This window comes from Mchenga conophoros, linkage group LG9, assembly GCF_057382185.1.
Source record: "Mchenga conophoros isolate Kocher_MC1m ecotype Shallow Benthic linkage group LG9, M_conophoros_male_GT1.1, whole genome shotgun sequence".
Taxonomy (NCBI): domain Eukaryota; kingdom Metazoa; phylum Chordata; class Actinopteri; order Cichliformes; family Cichlidae; genus Mchenga; species Mchenga conophoros.
The window spans coordinates 23,394,922-23,418,194 of NC_140534.1; the positions used below are offsets into that span (position 1 = coordinate 23,394,922).

Sequence of the window (23,273 nt, forward strand, 5' to 3'; positions counted from 1 at the left end):
ATAGTAATTTGGTATGGCTTCGCGGGCCAAATGTAATTAGGCTGCGGGCCAAATTTGGCCCGCGGGCCAGAGTTTGACACCTATGCGCTACATGTAAATATTGAAAAGGGGGAAAAAACAGACGCGTTGCATTCTGCTTCCTGACTTGTGATTTTTTTTTTGTTCCATCATCAAGTATTTGTGAGAAGGGCGAGTTAACATAAAGGTCATTTTTGAGAAATGAAGTCAAAGGCAAATATTGTTTTGAAAAGCCCCCACACACACCCCTCGCCGAAAAAAAGGAAATACCACAAGAGGAGTGCGACTTATTGTACAGTAGATTGTGGCTAGAATTACTTTTGGTTGAGTCATCACTGCTGTCTCACAGAATGGCTTTGCATCATTAAACAGTGCGTGCCTAATGAATTATCCATCCTCTTCTGGCTTCTCTGTCTATCCAGCAGCAGGACGCTGATTTGCTGCAAAGAGGAACCAGATGTTTTCTCTCTTTCTTTTTTTTTTTTAAATTCTGTGTTTTGTTTTGTTTTTGTTTTTTTTAATGGTTCCTTCTCATGAGTTCCTTCCTAAAGAGGATGTAATGAAGTATCTACATTTTTCTCTCAGAAGCAGTAGAACTTTGGAAGTGCACGCAAAATTTGACAACGTCAGACGAGACGAATGGCAGGATAATGAAGTATACCTGTGTTCCACGGCAACAGCTGCACACAGGCCGCTAAGCACGATGCAGTTAAAGCTCCTCATTGGCTGCTGCAGCTTAGAGCTCGCAGACTTCTCAACATTGTTGTTCCCGTCACTGAGTTTTCGTCGCTTGTGGAACGAGTTGAGGAGTAAACAAACACGTCTATCATGTTTATAGTCATCTTAAGTCTGGGAGGATATAAGGCTTGATAGCACACAGACAGGAAAGTACACTGTTAAAATGATGACTCCCGAACGCGCCATAGCTCCCTGCACAGCTGTCATTCATCCACCCCGAGCAGTGGTTTTTGAAATATCTGTACTTCTTTATTGCTGATTAGAGACAATCTGGTTGCCTTTCTGTGCAGTTGGAACACAGGGTGTAATAACATTCTTTGCATGTTCTCCCCCAAGCAGTAATGATGCATGATATCAGGCCTTATGACATTTTTTTTAGCGAAGGGAACAAAAAATTGACTCGGACACAGATGAGTGAGAAGTCAAATAGCCTCTCCTTTGATGTTGCAGCGAGGTCATGTTCAAAGGAAAATATCAAATAGGTAAGTTGGGGAGAAAATGAGGCAGTGTTTATGTGAGTGAGGCTGTGTGGTGATGCTTAATATTAAGTGTGTGTCTTTGTGTATATGAGTGTGCAGGGTTACCTGATAATTAGGCTTTTTTTGTGGGGGCTTATCATCAAACTCCACGCTGATGATATGAAGTCACCAACTGGGATTTTAATGACTTTCCAAATCAATCAAAAGTTCTGGGTCACTTCCACAGAGGTCAGCCTAGACACACACGCACACACACGCACACACACACACACACACACACACACACACACACCCCTGTGTGAGTCTTTATTGTCTTGAAAACTACAGAGCCTTTTTTTAAAACTGATTTTTCATGTTGTGAGAATAGGACACATTCTGGGCGGGAGGTCTGTTCACTTTTTTTTGCAACTAACTTTTATATCTGCTCATTAGATGTGAAGTTAAAATCCACAGCTAGTTAGCTTAAGTGATCAAAGACTGGAAAATTAGTGATTCACCAATTGCAATTTTCTTATCTGATTCCAATTTCCAATTTTTCTCTAAGGCTACGTTCACACTGCAGGTCTTAATGCTCAATTCCGATTTTTTTGTCTGCCTGTTCACACTACAAATAAAATGCGACAGCAAACGCGCTCTAGTGTGAACGCTCAAAGCGGCCCACATGCGCAAAAGAAGACGTCATACACAACGCGCTCTGTTTAGACCCAGACCAAACAGTATTGTTTGACTGATGGCCCTTAATATAAAGACTTTGGACTTTACGTTTCCCAATTTTTGCTTGAAGTTAGTTATTTACATAATAATGTAAATAACCTAATAATTATCCTTATTGCTGTTTTAGAGGAGCGGTGCTTCAAAGGATAGTTGCAGATTTCTGTCAGAATCTGCAGATTATACAGTACAAATAACATGTTCACGTTGTCTTCCCAACAGTTTGACTAACATCTACACTGGATGGCCAGGAAGCATTCACGATGTCTTCTCCGGCGCTGATAATTGGCGTCTTTTTTGTGTCAGTGACATAAAAGATGGATTTAATGCGACGTGACCATTCAAACAGCAGTCGCTTTCTGAAACATCGGATATGTATTGGATTCAGTACCACATTCGAAAGTGACCCAGATCGGATTTGAAAATATCGGATTTGTGCCTTTCACACTGTCATACCATGATCGGATATGGGTCGCATAGGGTCAAAAAAATCGGATTTGATGCGCTTTCGCCTGCAGTGTGAACGTAGCCTAAGTGTGACCTGCCTATCCGGATTTTTATCGCTTATCTTTCTAAGAAATAGAATAGAATAGAAAAGCCCTTTATTGTCATCGTACATATACAATGAAATTGTGGGTGCTCCACACCAACTGTGCCAGAATAAAATAGAAATAGTAGACAGCAGGAATAAATAGCAAACAGGAGAAATATATGCAATCAAGAGACACATTAGAAAACAAAGTTGTGCAAAGAAAAAACTGAATAAAGTCTGTGTGTGAGTGGCTGAGTGATGGGGGTTACTCAGACCGTGGCTCGGATTATTGGGGATGTGGGGGGATAGTGTTTATTGACAGTCCGAATGGCCCAGGGGAAGAAGCTGTTTGTGAGTAAGTACTGTAACTGACGTGCGAACAAAACCCGACTTCTCTTCAGCTTTTTTTTTCATAATAAAATAAATTGTTACATTTTTTTCCCCCCAGACTGCAGTAAATTACAGGATCTGCTGTCAGTTAAAATTATGAAAATAAAGTAATGTTCTACTATAAGGCGGCACAAATAACTGAAAAAGCAGTTTCTTTACACCCACGTTGAAATATGACATGACATATTTTACCTTACCAAACAACAGCAAGTGCATCAGATTTATACAATAAAACAAATGTCAAGTACTTACATAATTTTCCATATTCATAACTTCACCCGACAGCAAGACATTGACCAGTTTTCTCTTTTTCACTCATCTCTTTAATTTTCCTCATAATTACTCTGATTCTTTGCTCATACCGAGGCTGCTGGCTTGTGGCTGGATCTGAGCTCTGGATAGCTTTGGCTTTCGTCACTTTGCCTTTGTTGCCTTCTTTAAAATGTCCATGTTCAGCTGGGTGAAGGTCATTTCAGCGTCTGATTAGGTTTGTTTTTAAGAACGTTTCCCCTGTGGTTTATTTTGGTGAGCTTTGTGTCTTCCTCACTCACAATGAAGACACACTAGCGTCCAATCACCAGTCGGGGCCAAGACCGCTAAAAAATCTCTCGATTTGTGTCCCTGGCCAGTCAGTCTGTGCTTGAACAAATTCTTTAAGTTTTTGTTGCCTTGGTTTTGGTTCAAGTTCAATTGAGTCTTCTTCTTCATGTTTTTTCCAGACACTAATATTTTGTGGTAAGTATGCGTTGCGTTGACACACAATCTGTGCAAACTAGGATGCAAAAGACACATTTCATCAGGACCTATAAGGTAAACACATTTTCTCACTTACACAGTCTCTCTGACAAGCCCCTCCTGGTTATATGTAATTTATGCTCACTTCGATAAAAACAAGCCATCTGACACCACTCATTTGAAATTCCAAACATTTTGCTTCAGTATCTAATTTGATAACTGAGCTTGTGGATGGGAAAATAATCCACTCCCAGTCAATAACCACAAGCCACTCCTGTCAGTGTGATAAATGGGAGGTTTAGCACGAGGCTACAAGTGGGGGTTTGTAAGTGGATGGGACGCCGCTGATTGGGTGCGGTCGTAGCAAAGGGCTGTGGGAGGAAAACATCCATCCAGAAAGTGCTGAGAAGTTTGGTGATGACCCTATAGCACATTATAGGAGTTTCCAGCTGGTTGCTGGAAGACTGAAGGGAGAATAGGGAGTGACAGACTAAGCAGTGCCCTGTTGCTTTATCAAAAAACATTATCAGTAATACTATTTCTCATGAGAGAAGGCAAATAATTATAGGCATTCTATGCGCAGTAAATTCTTTGCCTTCTTTTCACTTGCTGTGAATTTTCAGGTCAAGTTGGGCTAATCCACTTTGCTCCCTGGATAGTCTATGAAATACCAGCATGCCAATAAGTGTGATGCTGGCATCAGCAAATGGCTGCTGATCCTTTGATTCATACTTTAATCTGAAGACAAAAGATTATTTTTTTTAAATTAGAGCCCTTTCTATTATATTAAACCACCTACTGCATTTAAATCCAGCCATTCTCTATTTGAAAGATGAATAGGGCTCTTACAGAAACGCAATTCTCTCTCATTTCTTTTTTATAAATGCTCCCAATTAGAAAGGGAAAACAAATTTGAAATCACTCTGCGGAGTTCATTCTTTGTTATGATTGATGACTGATGATGATTTTGCCTCAGCCCCGGCACCTTTCGCCTTAGCTTATCAGAGCGCGTACAGCTGCTTTAGTGGCCGGAAAACTGTGATATTTAACGAGACTCTCTGTTATGCACTGTATGTGACACTGAATGCCATGATGATGCGGACTTGGCTGTCAGGAGCCACTGCAAAGGCCAGCAGTTGTGTAAGAGATTTAATGGCTGTGGCTGGGAGCCTAAAGAGAGGGCAGCAATCATCAGACCTTTTGGCAAGGTTAGCTCGGTCCTTTATTCTCTGCTTCTCTCTTTCAATCGCTCTGTTAGTCATCCTAAAGTAATACTCTGGTGCTTCCAAACTCTAGTCCTTATGTTGCCAGTAACTTTTTAACAGAAATCACAAATGTAAGCTTGATGATATCTTTGATGCACCAGTGTAAGGAAGGATGAATTAAAGCTTTCATTTTACCTGTTTTCTTCTGTTAGATCTGCCACTTAATGAAAATGTTAAGTACTGGAAATGGTCTTTTATATATATATCTTGTTTTTAATACTTGGATAAAAATGCTTTACAGCCAGTGACTGTTGGAAGTGTAGAGTCCATGGATATCAGGAAATGTTGAGCTTCCAGGTGCTGCTTGTTTGATTTTGTATTTGATAAATAAAATTCATGCTCTGTTGGGTTGAGACTGATTTGGACATTGAAGAATGTCTAATTTCTTTGCCTTGAGAAATGCTTATGCATCTCCTTTGACATTGCAGTGTGCCATTACATACACAATTCATCCTGCTACATCCCACTCATCAATCACATTATCAATAAACACTAGCGGCCCTGATCCGATGGGAGCCATACATGCCAATGACGTAATCCAAAGAACTCCTGTCCAAATAACTTTTTTAAGGCCTGCGTAGGTTCTGTTACATGATTTCTAACAAAGTCTACTTTGGCCTTTGGTTCTTGAGTGCAGCCGGTGCTTTTTGCATTCACAAAGGCGTCTCTTGACTGTAGACCTTGACCATGATACGTCTAACTCCTTGAGAGTATTCTTGAATTGTTTAGAAGTTTTGAAGTTGTTTTTCTTAATCATGGAAATAATTCTGTCATCCTGCACGTTAGTCAACTCATGTGGTCTTTCCGGCCTTTTGGTGTTGCTGAGCTGTTGTTGTTGTTGCTGTTGCAGTGCATTCCTTATTTAAAGAATATACCGGATTACTGATTTTGCCATGTCTAAAGGTTTTGCTAGCTTGTTTATTTTGGTTTTCCCATGTAATGGCAATTATGATTTCCGATGAACAGCTATCAAATGCATATCCAGCACTCTGGAACCTACTCCAGAGCTTTTATCTGCTTAATTTCTCATAAAACGATAAGGGAACAGGCCTCAACTGACGTTGAAACTGGTTGTCAGTCAGTGAGCCTGTAAAAATGGGGAACTATGAATAATAATGGTTGTAATTCCTAAATATTTAATGCAATACTTTTGTGAAAACCTTTGAATTAAAGCTAAAAGTTTGCACTTCTTGATTTTTTTTTTTGATGAAATGAGAAAATCCACCGTGGTGTAAAAAAGGCAAAACTACAGAAATTATGTAACTGTCCAGATTTTTATGGAATTAATTATGTCTGAAACAAGGTATTGTAATTCCTCTCACTTTAAAGTTGACTACAGTGACTTTAAGCTAACCTTTCCTGGCTTCCTGACTTTTCTTCACAGAGCTCTTTTGAATACCACTTGACGGAGATGACCATATTTAAGACATCCCCCCACTTGACATTAAGCTGAACCATAAATCACAGACGTTTGCATGTGTGTGTGTGTGTGCTGTAATTTATTCAATTAATTTATAAGTATTTCAGACTTAGTTTTTTTTGGATTCATGCCTCACCCGAGCCAAATAAAACAGACATTGTTACTGTTTTTTGTCCCCAGTATCAACAACAGACGCTGCTGGTTGAGTCATTTTGGTATGATGCAATTAGAGTAAGCCCAGCTGCACATTTTGGATGACCAAGATCAAATGTATACTCATTAACTGTTGTATACTGTAACTGCGACGTGCACTATTATGGTTAAGAGTCCATTTCTCTAACAATTGACACTTTCAGCCAGTCCATGATGAATAAATGCCTTAATGCCTCCAGAATCTAATTTTACTGGTTGTTTTTTCTTTCTTGTGCGTCTTTTTTTATACCTTTGTGTTTTTTCTACTGCCCACACATTTTTTTTTTACAGTGAAATTACTGTTAGAGCAAATGTAACTGTAAAAAATAAATTACTTCAGTTAAATAAACTGATGCCTTGTCTTTGCCTTGAAGATGGTATAATCAGCATTTTCATTATGATAGATAAGTTGTTTCCCATCTTTTTTTAAAAATGAAAACACAGCATACTGTGATTAGCATTCAAATAAAAAGAAAAGTCACCAAGCGTTACCTCAGATGTTCACATCATTACTACCACTGCTATAGTTATCATCTGTATGGGGGTAGCTATAAGAAGTAGCACTTGAAGAAGTGACCTTGACACAGCTTCAAAGCGAGAGTATAAATGTTACTGGAAAGTAAAGCTGATTAGTGACTCATGTGCATGTGACTAAACCATTGTTGACTGAGCCAAGAATGTACTCCCAGCTGCTAGTTAACATTATTAACCCACAGCTGCTAGTTATCATGGCCGCCTACTTTTTCTGCCATCAAAAAGCTTTTTCACAGTGGGGAGTGACTGAGGTGAGGAAGAGTTAGCTCAAACTTTCCACTGACCTTCATAACCTCAAAGTCTCTCTGGCCCAGATTTACCCGAGTCCCTGCGCCTTCCTCAGAACTTGACACTGAATGGCGCTCAGGACTTTTAATATCATGGCGTTTGTGGGTGCTCCTGACTGATAGAGGTTTGGGGTTAGTCTTTGATGTTCTTTGTGCTTCTTAATGAGGATCAGACTCAGGGGTTTTTTTGGCCAAAGTCCTCCCTCCTCCCTTTTCCACTTGGAGCAGTGGGGCAGCAGAGATTGAAGAACTAGTTCCACCTCAAGAGAGGAGCATTTCTTCCCCCTCCTTTCCCCCTCTATACATTTTATCCTTCCTCTCTCTCCCACTCTTTCTTTAATCAGCCTCTCTGGCACCCAGAGCGTCTCTGCGTCTCTGAGTGAGTTCATCATTTCATTAAGGAGGCCTTGGCCCAGATGAATCAGGGCTCTGAAGTTCTTTCATCAGCACGTTGGGGAAGCGGGAGAAACGGTTAGGGAGACCAAGTGCGACAAAGCGCAGGAAACACACCAAAGGGGGGTCCAGCTCAGTCTGGACTGGGCCCGAAGGCTGAAACGTGTGTGTACACAAGCCTGTGACAAGGCAAAGGGTCAGGGCAGATGTCAGATGAGGGTTGGGCCCTGACTAACCTCTGATCTAAGTTCTAAGGACAAAGGCCAACCAAAAACACGTGTGGGCTGGTGCTCTAGTTATGTTCCCTTTCCTCATGAAAAGACACGTTTGATGAATTAACTTTAGAAAATAAAGACCCACTGAAGTGTAGAGCTTAAGCACAGCACAGTCTTGAAGCTTGTGAGTGAGTCTTGTCGGTCAGTGGTTGCAAAACATTTCACTTCTAAATGACACTGACAGAAACCCTGTGTTTTTTTTCCCCCCAAAGCTTCTCAAGACTGAGCAGATAAATATGTTGTTGCGTGAGAATAGATTTGTCCTTCAGTACATTTTGACTTAATGCACTGTTTCCCTTTAGCTTGGGCTGCCAACATTTGCTGCTAGCTATTTTGTATGCAATTTATTACAATTAGCCTGAAGCAAATGCTATTTCTAGCCCAGGAACTGGACTGTTAATTCAGATTATTGCCATAGAGGAAAACCATAAAGCTTGGGGGCCATTATTCCTGCAGAATTTCAGGCATGACATATTGAAGAGGAGCAGAGCTACTGAATATGTTTCTTTATGTCTTGAGAGAAAACCCTTAAAACTCAGCCTCATATCTTGCATGAGTGGCCCCTGCACCCCTGTTACTTGTCCATTCAGTCATGCAACTTTACCTCCATCCCATCATTCATAGCGCCATTAACTGCAATTTAATTTAACACCACCCACCTATCTCACACCTCATATTTAGACCCCAATGTGCCACCCTTCGTGTCTTCATTCCTTTTGTGTCCCTCCTCATCAGATGCTTATCTCTGTCCCGCGTTTATCCAGGCGGAGCCCATGCTGTTGGTTCAGCAGATCTCTGCTGCTGACTGAAGCCTTGTGTGTTTGTGTGGCAGTGCACGTGTGTGTATGTAGGTCTGCCCACTCGCATCTATGCGTACCACTGGAGGACTTCCTGTGGTGTTGTGACATGGATGCTGGTGTTTGCTGTCACTGCAGTTCATGTGTCGCTTTGCCCCCACTGTTGCTCCCTTACTGCAGAGACTTTGGGAACTGCACACACGCACACACACAGACACACACAGACACATACATTTAGGAAAAAACATACTTATTATGTAGGTTTTTTGTCTTAGATTTCTGGCTCTCGAAAACTCTTAATGTTTATGTGTAATATAAATGTGTAACTGATACTAGCTTGTTCTGCACGTGGCTATTAGGTCAGTTGATACCTTTTTGATGCTACTGTTAATACGCCCTGTAGCCAGAACAGTGAGGATGGCTACTTTTGAAAGCTTATCAACCCAAGCTTAGCATATTTGAGGGTGTTTGGGTGTTGTGCATCTAAGGTCAAAAGCAGTTCTGCACAGTTCCTGCTAAGTTCAAACTTAGGCTAACTATATATAGGAGACATTGTTCATTGCTATGCTAACAATTGGGTACAGAGTATCCTGTACCTAAAACAACTAGACTCCACTGTAATGAAGGGTCAAAAATCTTATACAAAAAAATTCAGTGGCTACCCTATGAAATACTTTTTTTCCTTTCTTGTTTTTCCCGATTCAACAATCAAGAATGGGTTTGATTGATATCCTAACTGACAAAGATGGATCTACTGCTCATTTAGTGCTCAAAACTGGAGGTAACTTTGTCCTGAGTTCAGAACAACAACAATTGTTACCATATTACCATGAGCATGCCAGTTCAGTGGCTGTCATGATAAATCAAGAAAATATGCTGCACTTCTTCTTGTAAAAAAAAACAAAACCTTATTTGTCAGCCTTTCCTCTGGCTTCTGGTTTTTATGGCCAACTACATTTTGAAATACATGCACTGCATTTATCTGCATTTTCATTAAATATAGAAAAGCAAATCCACACTCTGAACATTCTCCTTTGTCAGCCACGAATGGAAAGCACAGCACTAACAAACATCACTGGATGACACAGAAAACTTTCAGAATCAGAATCAGAATCAGAATACTTTATTGATCCCTGGGGGAAATTATTTTTTGTTACAGTGCTCCATTTTAAACCAACATTAAGACAAGACAGACAATACGCTAACTAAGAATAGTACAATATATACATATATATACATACATACATACATACATACATACATACATAAGTCACTTATAAATAAATAGTTGGAAAAGAAACATGTGTAGACATTGTCACTAGACATTTGAAAACATCAGATATGTTTGAATGAATTAAGGTTACATAAACACTGATAGCAGCACCACTATAAAATTAGTTCTTGTTGCCCATCCCTTTGAGTGACACATTGTTGTGGTACAAAAAAACATATTTGAAATAACTTATCAACATGATCAGCATAGTTTCTGCCCTAAAATACACCCAAAGAACACCCTCAGTTATTCCCCATGTGGCTACTTCTTGTAACCCCCTATTCCAAACCATTTTTAGCTCTTTAGACTACGTGTTGCTGTTGTCTCTAGTTTTAATTTGGCATACCTCAGCCTTTGTCATAGCTTTGTTACTTTATTGGTTATGTGATGCTCAAAATTATTATTAGCTATTTTTTTACAGTGCTTTGTACCACGCTTACAGTATCTGCTGTCTGTTGAAAATGTGCAATGAGGATGGATGACTCATGACTGTAGACCAAATCTACCTACGGGTACAAATAAAGTAACCTGAACCTAGTTCAACTCGAGAGCCAGATTTATCTCTGGGTTGCCGTGTCTTTGCTGGATATGACTTTCAGATACTGTTCATCACTTTTTTTAGGCCTTTTGCTTCCTTTGTTTTTCATTTACTTCAACTTTATTTTCAAGGACACACTGCACAGAATGCTGAGACACTCCACATTGCTAATTCTCTTTGGGAATCACTTTGTTAGTGAAAAAAAAAAAAAAATTTCTGTTTCATGAACTGTGCTATTTTTATGATTTTGCATAGATTGAATTGAAAAAATGGGAACTAATCATGTATTTTTATGACAGGCTAAAAGACAGTTTAAAATTGGTTCTTTGCTAAGTTGTCTGTTATGTGTGAACACAACAGTGGCACACGCTTTGAGTGAGGCGCCTTTTTATGCTTGAATTATTCATAGGTACGTGTAAGGTGGGCTGACAAACAACCAAACATACATCGGAAAATGCTCAGGTACAAGGTTGGGACTTACAACGAGTGAAAAAACAACCAGTGCCCAAAGAAAACCTTTAAAAGACCTTCAGAAAGCCTGAAGAACTATTGCTTATAACCACACATAAAAAAAAAGAAGGTTGGCTCGAGATTTTTTCTCAGTTCTGTAAGTCACATCTCATGCAAGCACTTTGCAGGATAAACGGTTTTATGCACTGGAGGAGGCCCAAGATGCTCAATGAGGAATGGAAGAAATTTAATGCCACTGAAGCTCTGTAGAGCTCCTTGCATGGCTGGCTAGCTTAATCTGTCTTCCCTTTTCCCATGTACGTATAAAGATTTTGAGATTAAAGCAAGCTTTGAAATTAATTACAGATTTTAATAGACACTGTTAAGTGGTGACAAATAATTTATTACTGATGAGGTCACGTTGTAAACAATCCTATAATGTTTTATGCATGCCTCTGTGCCTCACTCTCTTTACCACTGTAAAACTCCCATAGTGTGTTCCACATAGTCTGATTTACAACTTGTGATATAATTTAAATGACTGATATATTTGTGATGTGGTGCGGAGTGGTTTTTACCAGTGAAAGTGTGCAAAATTATGGGCTGGTAATCGCTCATTTGAAAGCTGTCAGCTCAGTTTTGAGACTGAAGCCATGAAAACCTCTAATGAAAATCTACTTTCTTGGCAAGCATGTTTACACACAGACATGCACACATGCAGGATATAGACACAGACACACACACACAGATTATTTCCAATCCCCCTGAGAGCGCTTAGACAAATGGCATTTTCACATGTTAAAGGTCACAAATGAAATAGCTGTTGTGAGCATAAATTTGGACACACTGCAGCTGCGACAGTAGAGAGGAAGTCATCGATATAAAACACTGGTTACTTCAGGTTGAAAAACCTCCTGAATAATTGCTGCAGGATTTATCGTTGGCCACATTAAGGCTCATATTGTTCTGCCAGCAGATTCTTGAGCAGCATATGTCAGCTAGGATGAAGCATTTCTTACCTTTAAATCATAATATCCTCACCATCGTCTGGAAAATATATATTTTTTGTTCTTTGCACCATAGAATTATATCCATGGTGAATAAAATAGGAGAAAACAAATAAAATGTATCAATAAAGACACATAAAGTGGAACCACCTATTGGCTCAACCCCGGATTTGCTGACCTTTGAACCAAGAACACGACACACATCATGTAAGTTTATATTTCCATAAAGTTAAAGCTTGAATTCTGCAGTAAAGCGCTATATAAATACAGGCCATTTACCATTTACCATTCTGTGCGCTATTTTGTTACTCATGAGTGAATTTATGGTCTATATTTGAACGTGTGCTTGATCCCTCTTTCTTTAAGAGCCAAAAGCAGAAAGAAACCAAGGTTGCAGCTGTCCCAGCACGCCATCGTTCGTCCTCCATAATATATGATTCCCTAAAAGGCTCCTTTAGCTCCTTCTAGCTGTTTACATGCTCCTAAAAACAAGATCTAACAGGCCCTTACGGCTTGGTTTCGTGTGCTCCTACTTGGGTGTTTTCATGTGTGCATGTTTTTATATTCACATCTAATTAAGCTGCGCTAATGACGAGCAGCTTGGAGATAAAATTACAGGTTTTTCAGATATCTCATCTTGGAGTTATTTGCTTTTGAATATCTTATATTTTCCCAGCTTGTAAGAGAAGAAGAGCCGATGGAAGTGTTTTTCCTGGGTATCCTTTGCTTTGGAGCATTTGCCTTTGACTGCTCAATCTAAAAGAGCTCAGAGCTGATGTTTGAAACCTCATCTGCCTAATTCCTTCACAGAGGTACTATTGTTTTCACAACATAATACATTTTTTGTGGTTTCCTATCACATCTGTCTGGTAGTTTTCCACCTTGACCAGAGACAGAAAGCACTGTACCACAGGAATCTATGCATAAGAATCTGGTACTTTTTGCTGGATTGTATGCATGCAAGTCCATACTTTTTCACTCCCATGAGCTTTATGATATCATTTGTTATGAATGTGCTCTGTCTTTGTTGTAAGACAGATGCTGCTCTTTCAGGATTTGGTAACAACACCTCTCTGTCTCTTTTCTTTTTATTGCTTTCTCCTCTTTCTGTCTAGGTCTGCAGCCAGTGATTGAACTAAAAATCAATAAGCCATAAAGAGAGCAGAGAAGCCTCTTATTTACATCAGTCTAAATGGAGAGGTAGTTTGTCTGTCCTCATATCCTCTTTATAGACTTCAGGCAGAAGCATTCAGTTTTCCTCCAATAACATACTCGACAGGCTGTCCAGATAAGAAGCTAAGCTCTGATAAAATGCTGAGGCGTAAAGGATAGGACGAGGCTGTGAGTTTAACGCTTAGCCGCTGCCTCTGGGGTAAAAGGGGGAAAATATATGTTTGGACATTTCCAAACTGTGTGTAAGGAGGCTGTTAGCATGTGACTGCTCACATGTCCGTGCCCGTCGAGGGTGGAGAGCCGGAGTGACTCATAAAGCCACAGGGGGGCCCCAAAGACAGGACTTGAGGAGGTAGACTTCACAGTGACGCAGAATCAGCATTCTTACTAAAAGCTGTGTTAATGACTCTTCATTCAGCTCATTCTCTTCCTCTGTTACAAAATGACAAGATCACACCAAAATGAGATGGTATGACCATAGAGTTTGCTTTCTGTCGGGGTCATTTTAAAGGTAGATGGTAGAGTCCATACAACAGATCAGTCAGCTCACATCAGGCATTGCTTAAGTCACATTATAATTACATGGAGCTGCAGTTGTTTGATGATCTTGTAAACTCTCTGAACATGCTCTAACGTGCTCTGAAATCATTTGATACGAGAAGATAAATTCATCATTTCCTTTTGAAGAAACTCCCGTTCTGTGCTTAGTGGCTCCAATGAGAAGTTTGAAGTTTTCTATTATATTTCAGCATATTCCAGATGTCCACACCTGGTACCACACCTGAAAAGTCTTGAAACTTTAAAAACGCAATTTGTTTCCAAGGGTTAGTGATCAGACACTTGAAGCATAGCGCAACCAGATGAAAATCATAAATTAAAAAACTTGTAAATTTGCCAAAGTAACAAAGACCACTGTGTATTTTAGGCTGTCGAGCAGTGGTGTCGTGTGTCAAATCCACCAAGAGTCTAGAAATCTTATAAAAAAAATATGTCACAGTCTAGCTGTACTTCTTTAACAAAAACGTATCATGCAATTTGTTTGGCAGGACAACTCTGTTGTGTTCTGTGCTCCTAGTTCTAAATCATATACGCTCGCTGGCCACTTCATTAGGTACACCTGTTCAACCGCTTGTTAACGCAAACATGTAATCAGCCAGTCACATGGCAGCAACTCAGTGCATTCAGGCATGTAGACATGACTGCTGAAGTTTGAACTGAGCATCAGAGTGAGGAAAAATGGTGGTGCCAGACAGGCTGGTCTGAGTAGTTCAGAAACTGCCGATCTACTGGGATTTCCAGAGATTAGTCTCAAAAAGAGAAAATATCCAGTGATCAGTGAGTGTGCTGCTTTGAGCTGATAGGAAGGAAATAGCAATTGAAATAACCACTTATTTCAGAAGAGCGTCTCTGAACACACAACTAAAGCTACAGTTCACAAAATCTGCAACAGAACATTAAAAAAAAGACCATTGTCTTGATTTCTGCTGGTAGGGTCAGAATTTAACGCAAACACGATGTAAGCATGTATCTCTCCACAGCCTGATCCTCCTACGGATTCAAAAATCTGTGCCATAAGGAATTAAGGCAGTTCTGAAGGCTTTAGGTGCAACTAATGAAGAGGCTAGTGAGTATATATCAGCTCATCGCTCATGATATACCGACATAACATATCCTACTTATTATCTGTGGCCTTACTGAAAGCTGCTGTGTCGTCCTTTAAGTTTCAGTCTGATCAGAAAAGAGTTGCGAGTGGACTGTAGCCAGCTTTAAAACATCAAGCCGCGCTCTGATGTTTAATTAGTGCACAGATGAGTCAACAATAATGTAGACTCGCCTTCGTCAATTTTGTTTGTTTAAGCAACAGCTGATGATAATGCTCTAGACAGCGGCTCTCCTGACCGGGCAGTCGTCTCTGCTGTCTGTTGAGTGAGTGACAGCCCCTGCTGCTGTGATCAGTCCTGCATTTAATGTCTTGAAGCAGCAGATAATGTGACATGCTAGGTGACTTTCCCCAGGGAGCAGCAGAGCGTTGGGACTAATTGGTTCTGACTGTCAGTGAGTCTCATCGTCTTATAGACTTCTTTTGTTGCCTTTTCTTTACCCCGGGAGCTGGAACCAGTCCAACAGCTAAATCTAAAGAGGAGAGTAAAGGATTTTGTGTTGGAAAAAAGAAGGATAGTTTTAAGTTGTTGATGCTGTTGATCAATTTTAAACAGAGTGTGAGGTCTAGACAGACTCAAACGTTCATTTTATGAGTATGTAAAGTACGGAGAACAAAAATGTGGTGGTTTGCTTGGCTGAGGAGCTGTTATTCTGAAGAACATTTACATTTTACTGTAGCTTCCATGAGAGTTTGACTCTCAGTGATGTGGGTTGCCTGGTTAAATCGACTAAACCCGTTCTACACGATACAGCAGTTTCCAATGAGCTGTATGTTTAAAAATTATTCAACAGTATTTCTGTGGCGGTGTGTAATGCGTCCTGGACGATGACAGAAAAGCCAGGAGAGAGAGAGCGTTGCAGCCTAGTTTGAAAATCTGCATTTTTGCACATAGACACTGCTGTAGCACAAGTTGCCTCCCTGCTTGCTGTTGTGTCTGTGTGTGCCTGTGCGTTTCTGTCAAGCTTGTAGTGTGCCTTCAGTAACTGATTCAGCTGCTGATATTGAGTGAATGTTACAGTCAGTAATGATTCACGATATGGTTGGGAGGGAGCTCTGAGATGGAATGTAGGAAAAGAAACAACCAACCCCCCGAGGGCTTGGAAAACATACACAACTTACCCTCTCCCACCTCCGTTCCCTCCTAAATCCCACAACTCTCAGGTCCACCTCCTTGTCCTTTGTAAGTTACAGATACTGACATTTTTGTTTTGGGTTTTTTTTTTTTTTTTTACATGAACAGACAGTCAAGTCTGTCTGCAGATACTTTGCGGTGATCCGCAGCTTTGATTCCCTCTTTTTAGCTCTCATCAACCACAGCAGACAGCTGTTTCCAGGAAATCAGCTCTGATAAACCCACCTGCTCAACGCGAAACAGCTCCCAGACAAAGTTGGTGAACATACTGGAGCTTTTTGCTGATAAAGAGACAGGCGTTTTCCAAAATAGTGCTGTGCAAGTCGTGAGCCACAACTTATTTCTTCGTATTTGTTGTAAAAATGAGAAATAGGTGAAAACTATTTATTGAAATGTGCAAACATACACGGAAATACAAGGCAAAAACAGAGTTTGTACAATTCTAATGCGCTTGAAAGTCAATATTTTTCAACACAGCTTGGACTTTTTTAGGCAAGCTTTTGTGTCGTTTTTATAGTTAGTCATCAGGAATAGTTCTCCAGGCATCCCGAAGGACATTCAAAGCTCTTCTTTGGATGCTGGCTGGCTTTTGTCCTGTTCTCCCCAAGATGATCTCACACTGCTACACACTGCTACACGCTCTGGGGAGGCCAATCCATGACTGATATTGTTCCATTGCATGTTTTTTTACTCAGGTATCCTTTTTAGTGCACTGACAGCGTGTTTGGGATCATTGTTAATGAATGAAGCCGCTGTCAGATGCTTTCTAGACAGGACTGCATGGCTAAAAATCTAACAGTACATTTTCTGCATTCATAATTTCACAGATTTTGACAAGCTCCAAACCATGACAGAGCCTCCACCCTGCGGTCACTCCTCACCTCTGTATATATCAATAATGATTCAAACCAAAAATGTTAAATTTGGATTTCCCGTTGTTAGGAATGGCTTCTTAACAGCCACCCTTCCACTGAGCCCATTTCTGATGATACTTCAGTGAACACTTGCTCATCTGAAGGGCCAGATGCAGTCCAATCTCAGGTCTTTGCTGGATTTTTCCTGTTTCTTAAGGATATGATTCCTGTTCAACTGCTGCAGATGTTTTTGTTTTTTTGTTTTTTAGACCTGCACCTTCTTTTTTTGTCCTTCACCTGTTCAGTTTCCTCAGAATTTTTAAGGACACACAGCGCATCATGTTGAGGCGTGCCAAGTAGCTCTTGGGGGGAATCACCTTGTTGCTGCAAAAATAAAAAATTTTGTCTGTCAAACTGTTTTATTTTTGCAATTTTTTGACTATTCAACACAAAAAAAAATTGGAAAAATATGTTTCTTCAACAGGCTGCAAGAAAGTCTGGCTCCTTTGAAGCAAAATATAAAGATTCTTGCATAGTAAATAAGCACTTTCAAGTTCATCATAAGCCACGTTGCTGATGTTCACAGTTTGTTTTGGTCATTATTCAATTTTAAAGGCATTTTACTAAAGAAAAATGTGTTTTGAAAGTGATGATAGGGATAAGAAAATAGAGCTGCGTCTGGGTAAAATAAAAATAATTGGATGAAAGTCACAGAAAACTCCAATAACCACCTGACCTATTATGACAAAAATGTTCGTGATAGCAGCTTTAGACTATCTCTGTCAGACGTTTGTCAGGTCTGACAGCAAGCGTTCTGCTGATTATCAAAAACTGTGCATATGCTGGAAAATATACAGGAAGCTGAGGCTACAGCTCAGTTAATGGGGAGTGAGTTTTTAACCTCTGCCCCCAGGTCTAATAATAACTGTCAGATTCTGAAGGCAGTTAATTAGAGAAATACCACAAAGGCACTCAGACAACCCTGCTGAGTCTTCTAACGTTCTTAAGTATGCCAAACAGCCCCTCCTACCCACACATATAAGCCATAAGCAGAAGTTTTCTAGGATTTTGCTCCTATAACCACCAATGCCACAGTGCCACAACTCAAACATATCAGTCCTCCAACTGCTGCCTACTCCCTGCTTATATTTGAAACATTGACAGTAGGGCTGCCACAAACGATTATTTTGATAATCGACTAGTCACTGATTATTTTTGCGATTAGTCGACTAATCAGATCATGCATCCGTTGGACGTAAAGCGTACAGCTTATTGCACCAGCAGCATCTGCTCTTATATAACTATCATTAGCTTACAACTTTAAGTGTTTAAGGTATGTGCTAACTAAAAATAAAGACAAGATGATAGTTTATTAAATTTTAATGAAATTTGCAGATTGTTTCGGTGAAGTTTAATAAACTCCTTGCTATCTAAAATATCTCACACTTCTGATAATCAGTTGTCTGCTTGACGTTTGTTCAGCTATGTAAAAACTATAACTTAGAGGAGCCACCTCGACAGGACAAGACTCAGCAGTCCATCTGCATCTTAAGGATAAAGGACACTCTTTCGAGGATGCCAATGTTCACATTTTGGACAGAGAGGACAGATGGTTTGAAAGAGGAGTGAAAGAAGCCATCTATGTCCACTGTGAGCGACCATCTTTGAACAGAGGCGGTGGTTTACGACACCAACTCTCTGCCATCTATAATCCAGTTTTGAGTTCCCTCCCCAGACGCCTTAACGCCCACTCACATCCTGGGCCATCTGATCTCAGGAATTCGCATGATAAGGTGGGGCCAGATTTCACAATGATCTCACCCGAAACCCTGGCTGATTGGGACCCACACCCAGTTTCACACCTTGGCTCAGGCGATTAGAGGATCATCAGGGGGTCCTTTTGTCCCTCTGTGGGGGGTCACTCCGACTAGGTTTAAATCTGGGACTCCCCACCATTTGACCTTAAAACTGAAGAAGCTTCTTGGATGAGAGGTGAAACGTCTTCAAGCAACTTAAAGAAGTCCAGACGCTTTTCTTTGCAAGCTCCTTTGACTACAATGACCTGGATGACTGAGAACCTTCACAGACAAAAACTATAACTTTAATCTCAGCCAAACCGATTTACTCAGGAACAAATAAAATACTAAAAAAAAGCCAAACAATAACATTGACGTTATCTAAGTGACTTATATATATTTAACCTGAGTAGCGAAAGACGGTGGTGGGTTTAACGATTTGCCCGGAGTCCGGTGTTCTCACGGGCTCTAGTGAGCCTTGCCCCCGGCTAGCTATCGAGCTAGTGGGTAACAGACGTCTCCGAAAACGTCGGAGCACTTTTGAAAATATGTGGTGTCTTGATAAACTGAGCAGATATTTGAGGTTTACACAGTTACATTCTCGCCTGAAAATATGTTAAACGTTTATTTTGTGACCCAGAAAGAATAATAAGAGCAATATTAAAACTAACTAGCTGCCGCCATTGTTGGAAACTGAGCTGGGCTGCGCTATGAATTCTGGGACACAGCTTCTTCTTCTTCGGGGTTTAACGGCAGCTGGCATCCTTGTACATGCAGTACTGCCATCTTCTGTTTCAGTCCGTTATTACACTCTTAAACCCTACTACTTATTCCTGCGTCTTTTGTGATCTTACAAAGCTTCAAATGACACGTCGACTATTTCTGAATGTGGAATACTTGTGGGTGATTGTTTTGCTCCTCTAGTTTGAAACGCACATCGATGCCATGTCTGGATATTGCTATTTTATAATGTATCACATTGCAGGCTCAATTGGGAAACTCAAATTACATTCCCATGCCTAAATACTATGTTTTTAAAAGCCTTTGAATCAAGTTCCCGGCGTTTGTCTGCTGTACAGTCAGAACTGGCTTCAAGCCTGGGAGGCATCCAGCCCACAAAGAGGGCTTTCATTTACTCCCAGCATACAGATGCACAAATAGCTTCAACTATAGTATGAGAGAGTTACCATTCAGTCACAGAGTAAAACCTATATGGAGTTGGTTTTATCACGGTCACTTTTTTTATTTTTTAGGATTGACGTAATCCTTGGCATTACGATTTCGTAAACATGGGAGAACTCTGCCAAACGGGTGACACAGAAATATAATCTGACACAATTCTGATGTTTAATCTTATGGTAATGTCTCTAGCTTCTTCACTTTTTCTCCCTTTCTAAAATCCATCTGACATACAGCAGTTCCCATGAGGTTCTTAGCCCTCAGATTTTTTGTCAGCGAACGGTTCATTGGGAAAGTATGTAGGTCAATCTGCTTTGCTCTTTATCTAAAGCAATACAGATATGTGGCCATATAATTATTAGTTCATATCTATATGATGAGTAATGTTTCCCATCATGATGAGAGGGCTTAGTAGTGAAAATGGCAATCCGCTGGAGGGAGGAGCTTAAATCTTCTGTACAGAGAGTGCATGTGTGTGTTTTACCTCTAAATTGCTATGTAAACTTCTATTGCGCTATTTAATCATGCCATCCGGTTTAATAGTTCCAAGCATAGCAGTGGATGTCACATCTGGCTTTTCTGTATTGGGACTTTTCTGTGTTTTTTTTTTTTTCCTATCTGAGTGGTGCAGAACCGGTTCAAAAAGAGAAATCATCACTGAGCTCGTAGCCCAGTCCATGTGGATTGTTGCTCTTTTATAATGTGTTGCCTGGCCACAGTTGATCCTTTCGCTCACTGTAATCCATTTTCTAGTGCTTAGTCAGTACGCACGCAATCACATCCCTGTGCAATATATCACATGTCCATTTTGCATCCTTGTTAATATTACACAAGTGCCACAGCCTCAGAGCTTAAAAAAAAAAAGGTGACCTGCTGGTAGAGTTAATGAGCCTGTCAGCATCAGCAAACTGTGTGTATATATATATATATATATAGAGAGAGAGAGAGAGAAAGAGATGTATGTACATATCTAAATTTTTTACACCATATAAACAGATAAAAATCAATGACAAGTGTTTTGCTTTTAAGATTGAAAGCTGCTTCTTTATGCTCTTTCTCTGCTTGCCTTACCAACATGGATTCATACTTTTATGTGCTTGTCTGGCAGTGATCACTGTGTGCTGTAGAAGAAATTTCATGGGTCAGCTGATTGTTTCAAGCACATTGTCAGAAAAAAAGAAAAAGAAATGTGTTTGCTTTATGTGAGAAAAGAGAGTATTTTGGGGGATTCGGAGAGAGAGAAGAGCTTGATGTTCCTGTCTTTTTCTCTCCCAGCCAACTTCTTTTCTCTTTTTTTTCCCTTGTCACAGCCGATGTCGTCGGTGCCGCAGTTCAGAATAGCTTCTCTGTGTGTGTTTTGCACACACACACGCTGTAACATTCCACTTCTTAGGGCTCTGTAATTCTCTGTAAATTCCACCACTGAGTGTGTTGTGTTGTGTGTGCGTGTGTGTGCATTCCTGCCTCTGGAAGCCGAACATCTCATCACATTGGGAAGGCTACAGGCTGACTGGATGTTAATAACTAGAGACCATCAGAGCAAAAAGATGAACAAAGAGAGGGAAAAGGAAAAATAGGACGAGGTGAAGTGGTGATTCTACCAGAGCGTGGCTCTGAGCGGTTGGCTGATGACGTGAAGTGCTGCACACACATCTGGAACAGCTTGAGCAGCTGCACCTGAAGAGCAGGGCTCCTCCACAAAGCCTCTGCCGGCACTTTTTCTGTATCCCCGGTGCTCTTTTTCCTCCCCCGCAGTCTCTAAATCTTTTTCTCTCACTCTCTCTGTTTACCGCCTGCCGGAGCGCTGGGATGGTTACCCGCTGTGCATCAGCAAAGAAGAGCGAGTGAACCGAAGCAAAAGGGAAGAGGAGAGACGAGGCGCAAGAGGACAGTGACATGGGGGAGAAGTATTTACCATGAAGTAGAAGAGAAGAAGTTGACAACCATATTATGAGCGTAAGTGAAGAAGAGAGGGGGCACGAGAAAAAGAGAGAGGGCGATGGAGAACGAGAGAGTGTGACAGACGCGAAAAGAGAGGCAGAGAGGGGATTAAGAAGCCGGAATGCGCTGACACTGGAGACCTGACTTTCTGTTTGCATTTGGCACAGCACATCCTGTCACTCCACAGGTTTATCCACACACACACCCATTTACCAACACATACACACACACATCTACCGTTTGCTTTGGATGATGATCTCAGGAGGCCACGCCAGGAGAAGGCAACACCTTCCAAGGAGCTATTAACCTCCAACCACACAGCTCCCCACCCCCTCACCATCATTTTTGCCTCCCACCCAGTTTCCCAAAAGTGCCCTCCCTCCTGCCCTCCCTCCGTCTGGCCCTGTCAGCCTACCTGCACCACCACACAGCACGCTGGAGCTAAAGAGTAACAGAGTCACACTCACTGAGACCTAAGAAACTTCTGGATTGCTCATGGGACATAGCTGCAGTACCATCAGCTGAGAGGGATAGAGAAGCTTTACTGATCCACTAACCTGCAGGATGTCTAAAGCCTCCAGGCTTTCGCGGCCCCCTCCGGCAGGGGGTGGATCCAAGCTGCCCTCTCCAAGGAAGGAATACCCCAGTGCGCCCGCTTTTGCAGGTCGAACCCGGGTCCTGAGCGTGGGCGAGAAGCTGATGAGAGCAGGTAGTGATGCTATCCTGAGCAGACAAAAGTCTTTAACGGCAGCTGTGGCACGGGACAAAGCACAGAGTGAGACCCAGTCTGAGATTCAGGCCCCTAGCCAGAATCCAGGCGAGAAGAGCCAAAATATGGAGGGGGTCCCTGCCAAAAGCAGGATCAGCCCACCTAAAGTGTCAAGTCACCAGCAAGGCTCTAAACACAGTAAGTAATAAACAAACACACACCGCAGTAATGTTTTACGTGTGAAAATATGATCCGTTCGCAGTAGAAACTAGAAATTACAAATTGATTTCAGCTTGCAAACAGTGCAGTCATTGCTACTGTCATGGTCCAAGTTGTGTTGTCTGCATCCTTATAGACTGTTTAACACTTTAGGTTTATGACTTTTATCTGCTGTCTCTTCCCTGTCTCGTGACAACGGATGGGTACAAGCATGTGCACTTCGTAGGCCTTGAAATCAGACTGAAAAAAATGATATATTTTCACTGACGATAACATGTCCCCACAGCCAATAAGCAGATCAAACAGGAATCAGAGCATCCACTTTGACTCGTATGTCCATGAGTTTTAAGAATTTTTGAATGCCAGACTCCTCCCAATGAGAGCAGGATTAAAAAAAGAGTTTTTGCTGGACACCATGTTGCATTAGTGGTGTTCAATGTTTCTTCTCTTGTGCCTTGTGTAGCCTTAACTCTCCTGTGCTGATGTATTGGTCTCACCGAAACAAATGGGAAAGGTTTGTCTTTGGACACTGAGTAATGATCTGTCTGAGCTGGGAGAAACAACTGTTTATGG

General features: G+C 41.0%; 1 protein-coding gene across 14 annotated transcripts in view; it reads left to right on the forward strand.

Moving 5' to 3' along the window:
* The window catches only part of kiaa1217 (KIAA1217 ortholog), a 138,758-nt gene that overhangs the window by 5,683 nt on the left and 109,802 nt on the right, over window positions 1-23,273 (forward strand). For 6 of the 14 annotated variants that reach the window (XM_085287019.1, XM_085287026.1, XM_085287020.1 and 3 more), the window contains exon 1: window positions 21,329-22,679. The exons of 1 other annotated variant lie outside the window; for it this stretch is intronic. In XM_085287019.1, the coding sequence (XP_085143145.1) occupies window positions 22,337-22,679 (343 nt within the window). In that variant the 5' untranslated portion in view covers window positions 21,329-22,336. Of the gene's footprint in view, window positions 1-21,325; window positions 22,680-23,273 lie in introns of those variants that run through there. 7 more of the 14 variants (XM_085287022.1, XM_085287023.1, XM_085287038.1 and 4 more) reach the window with 5 other exon arrangements.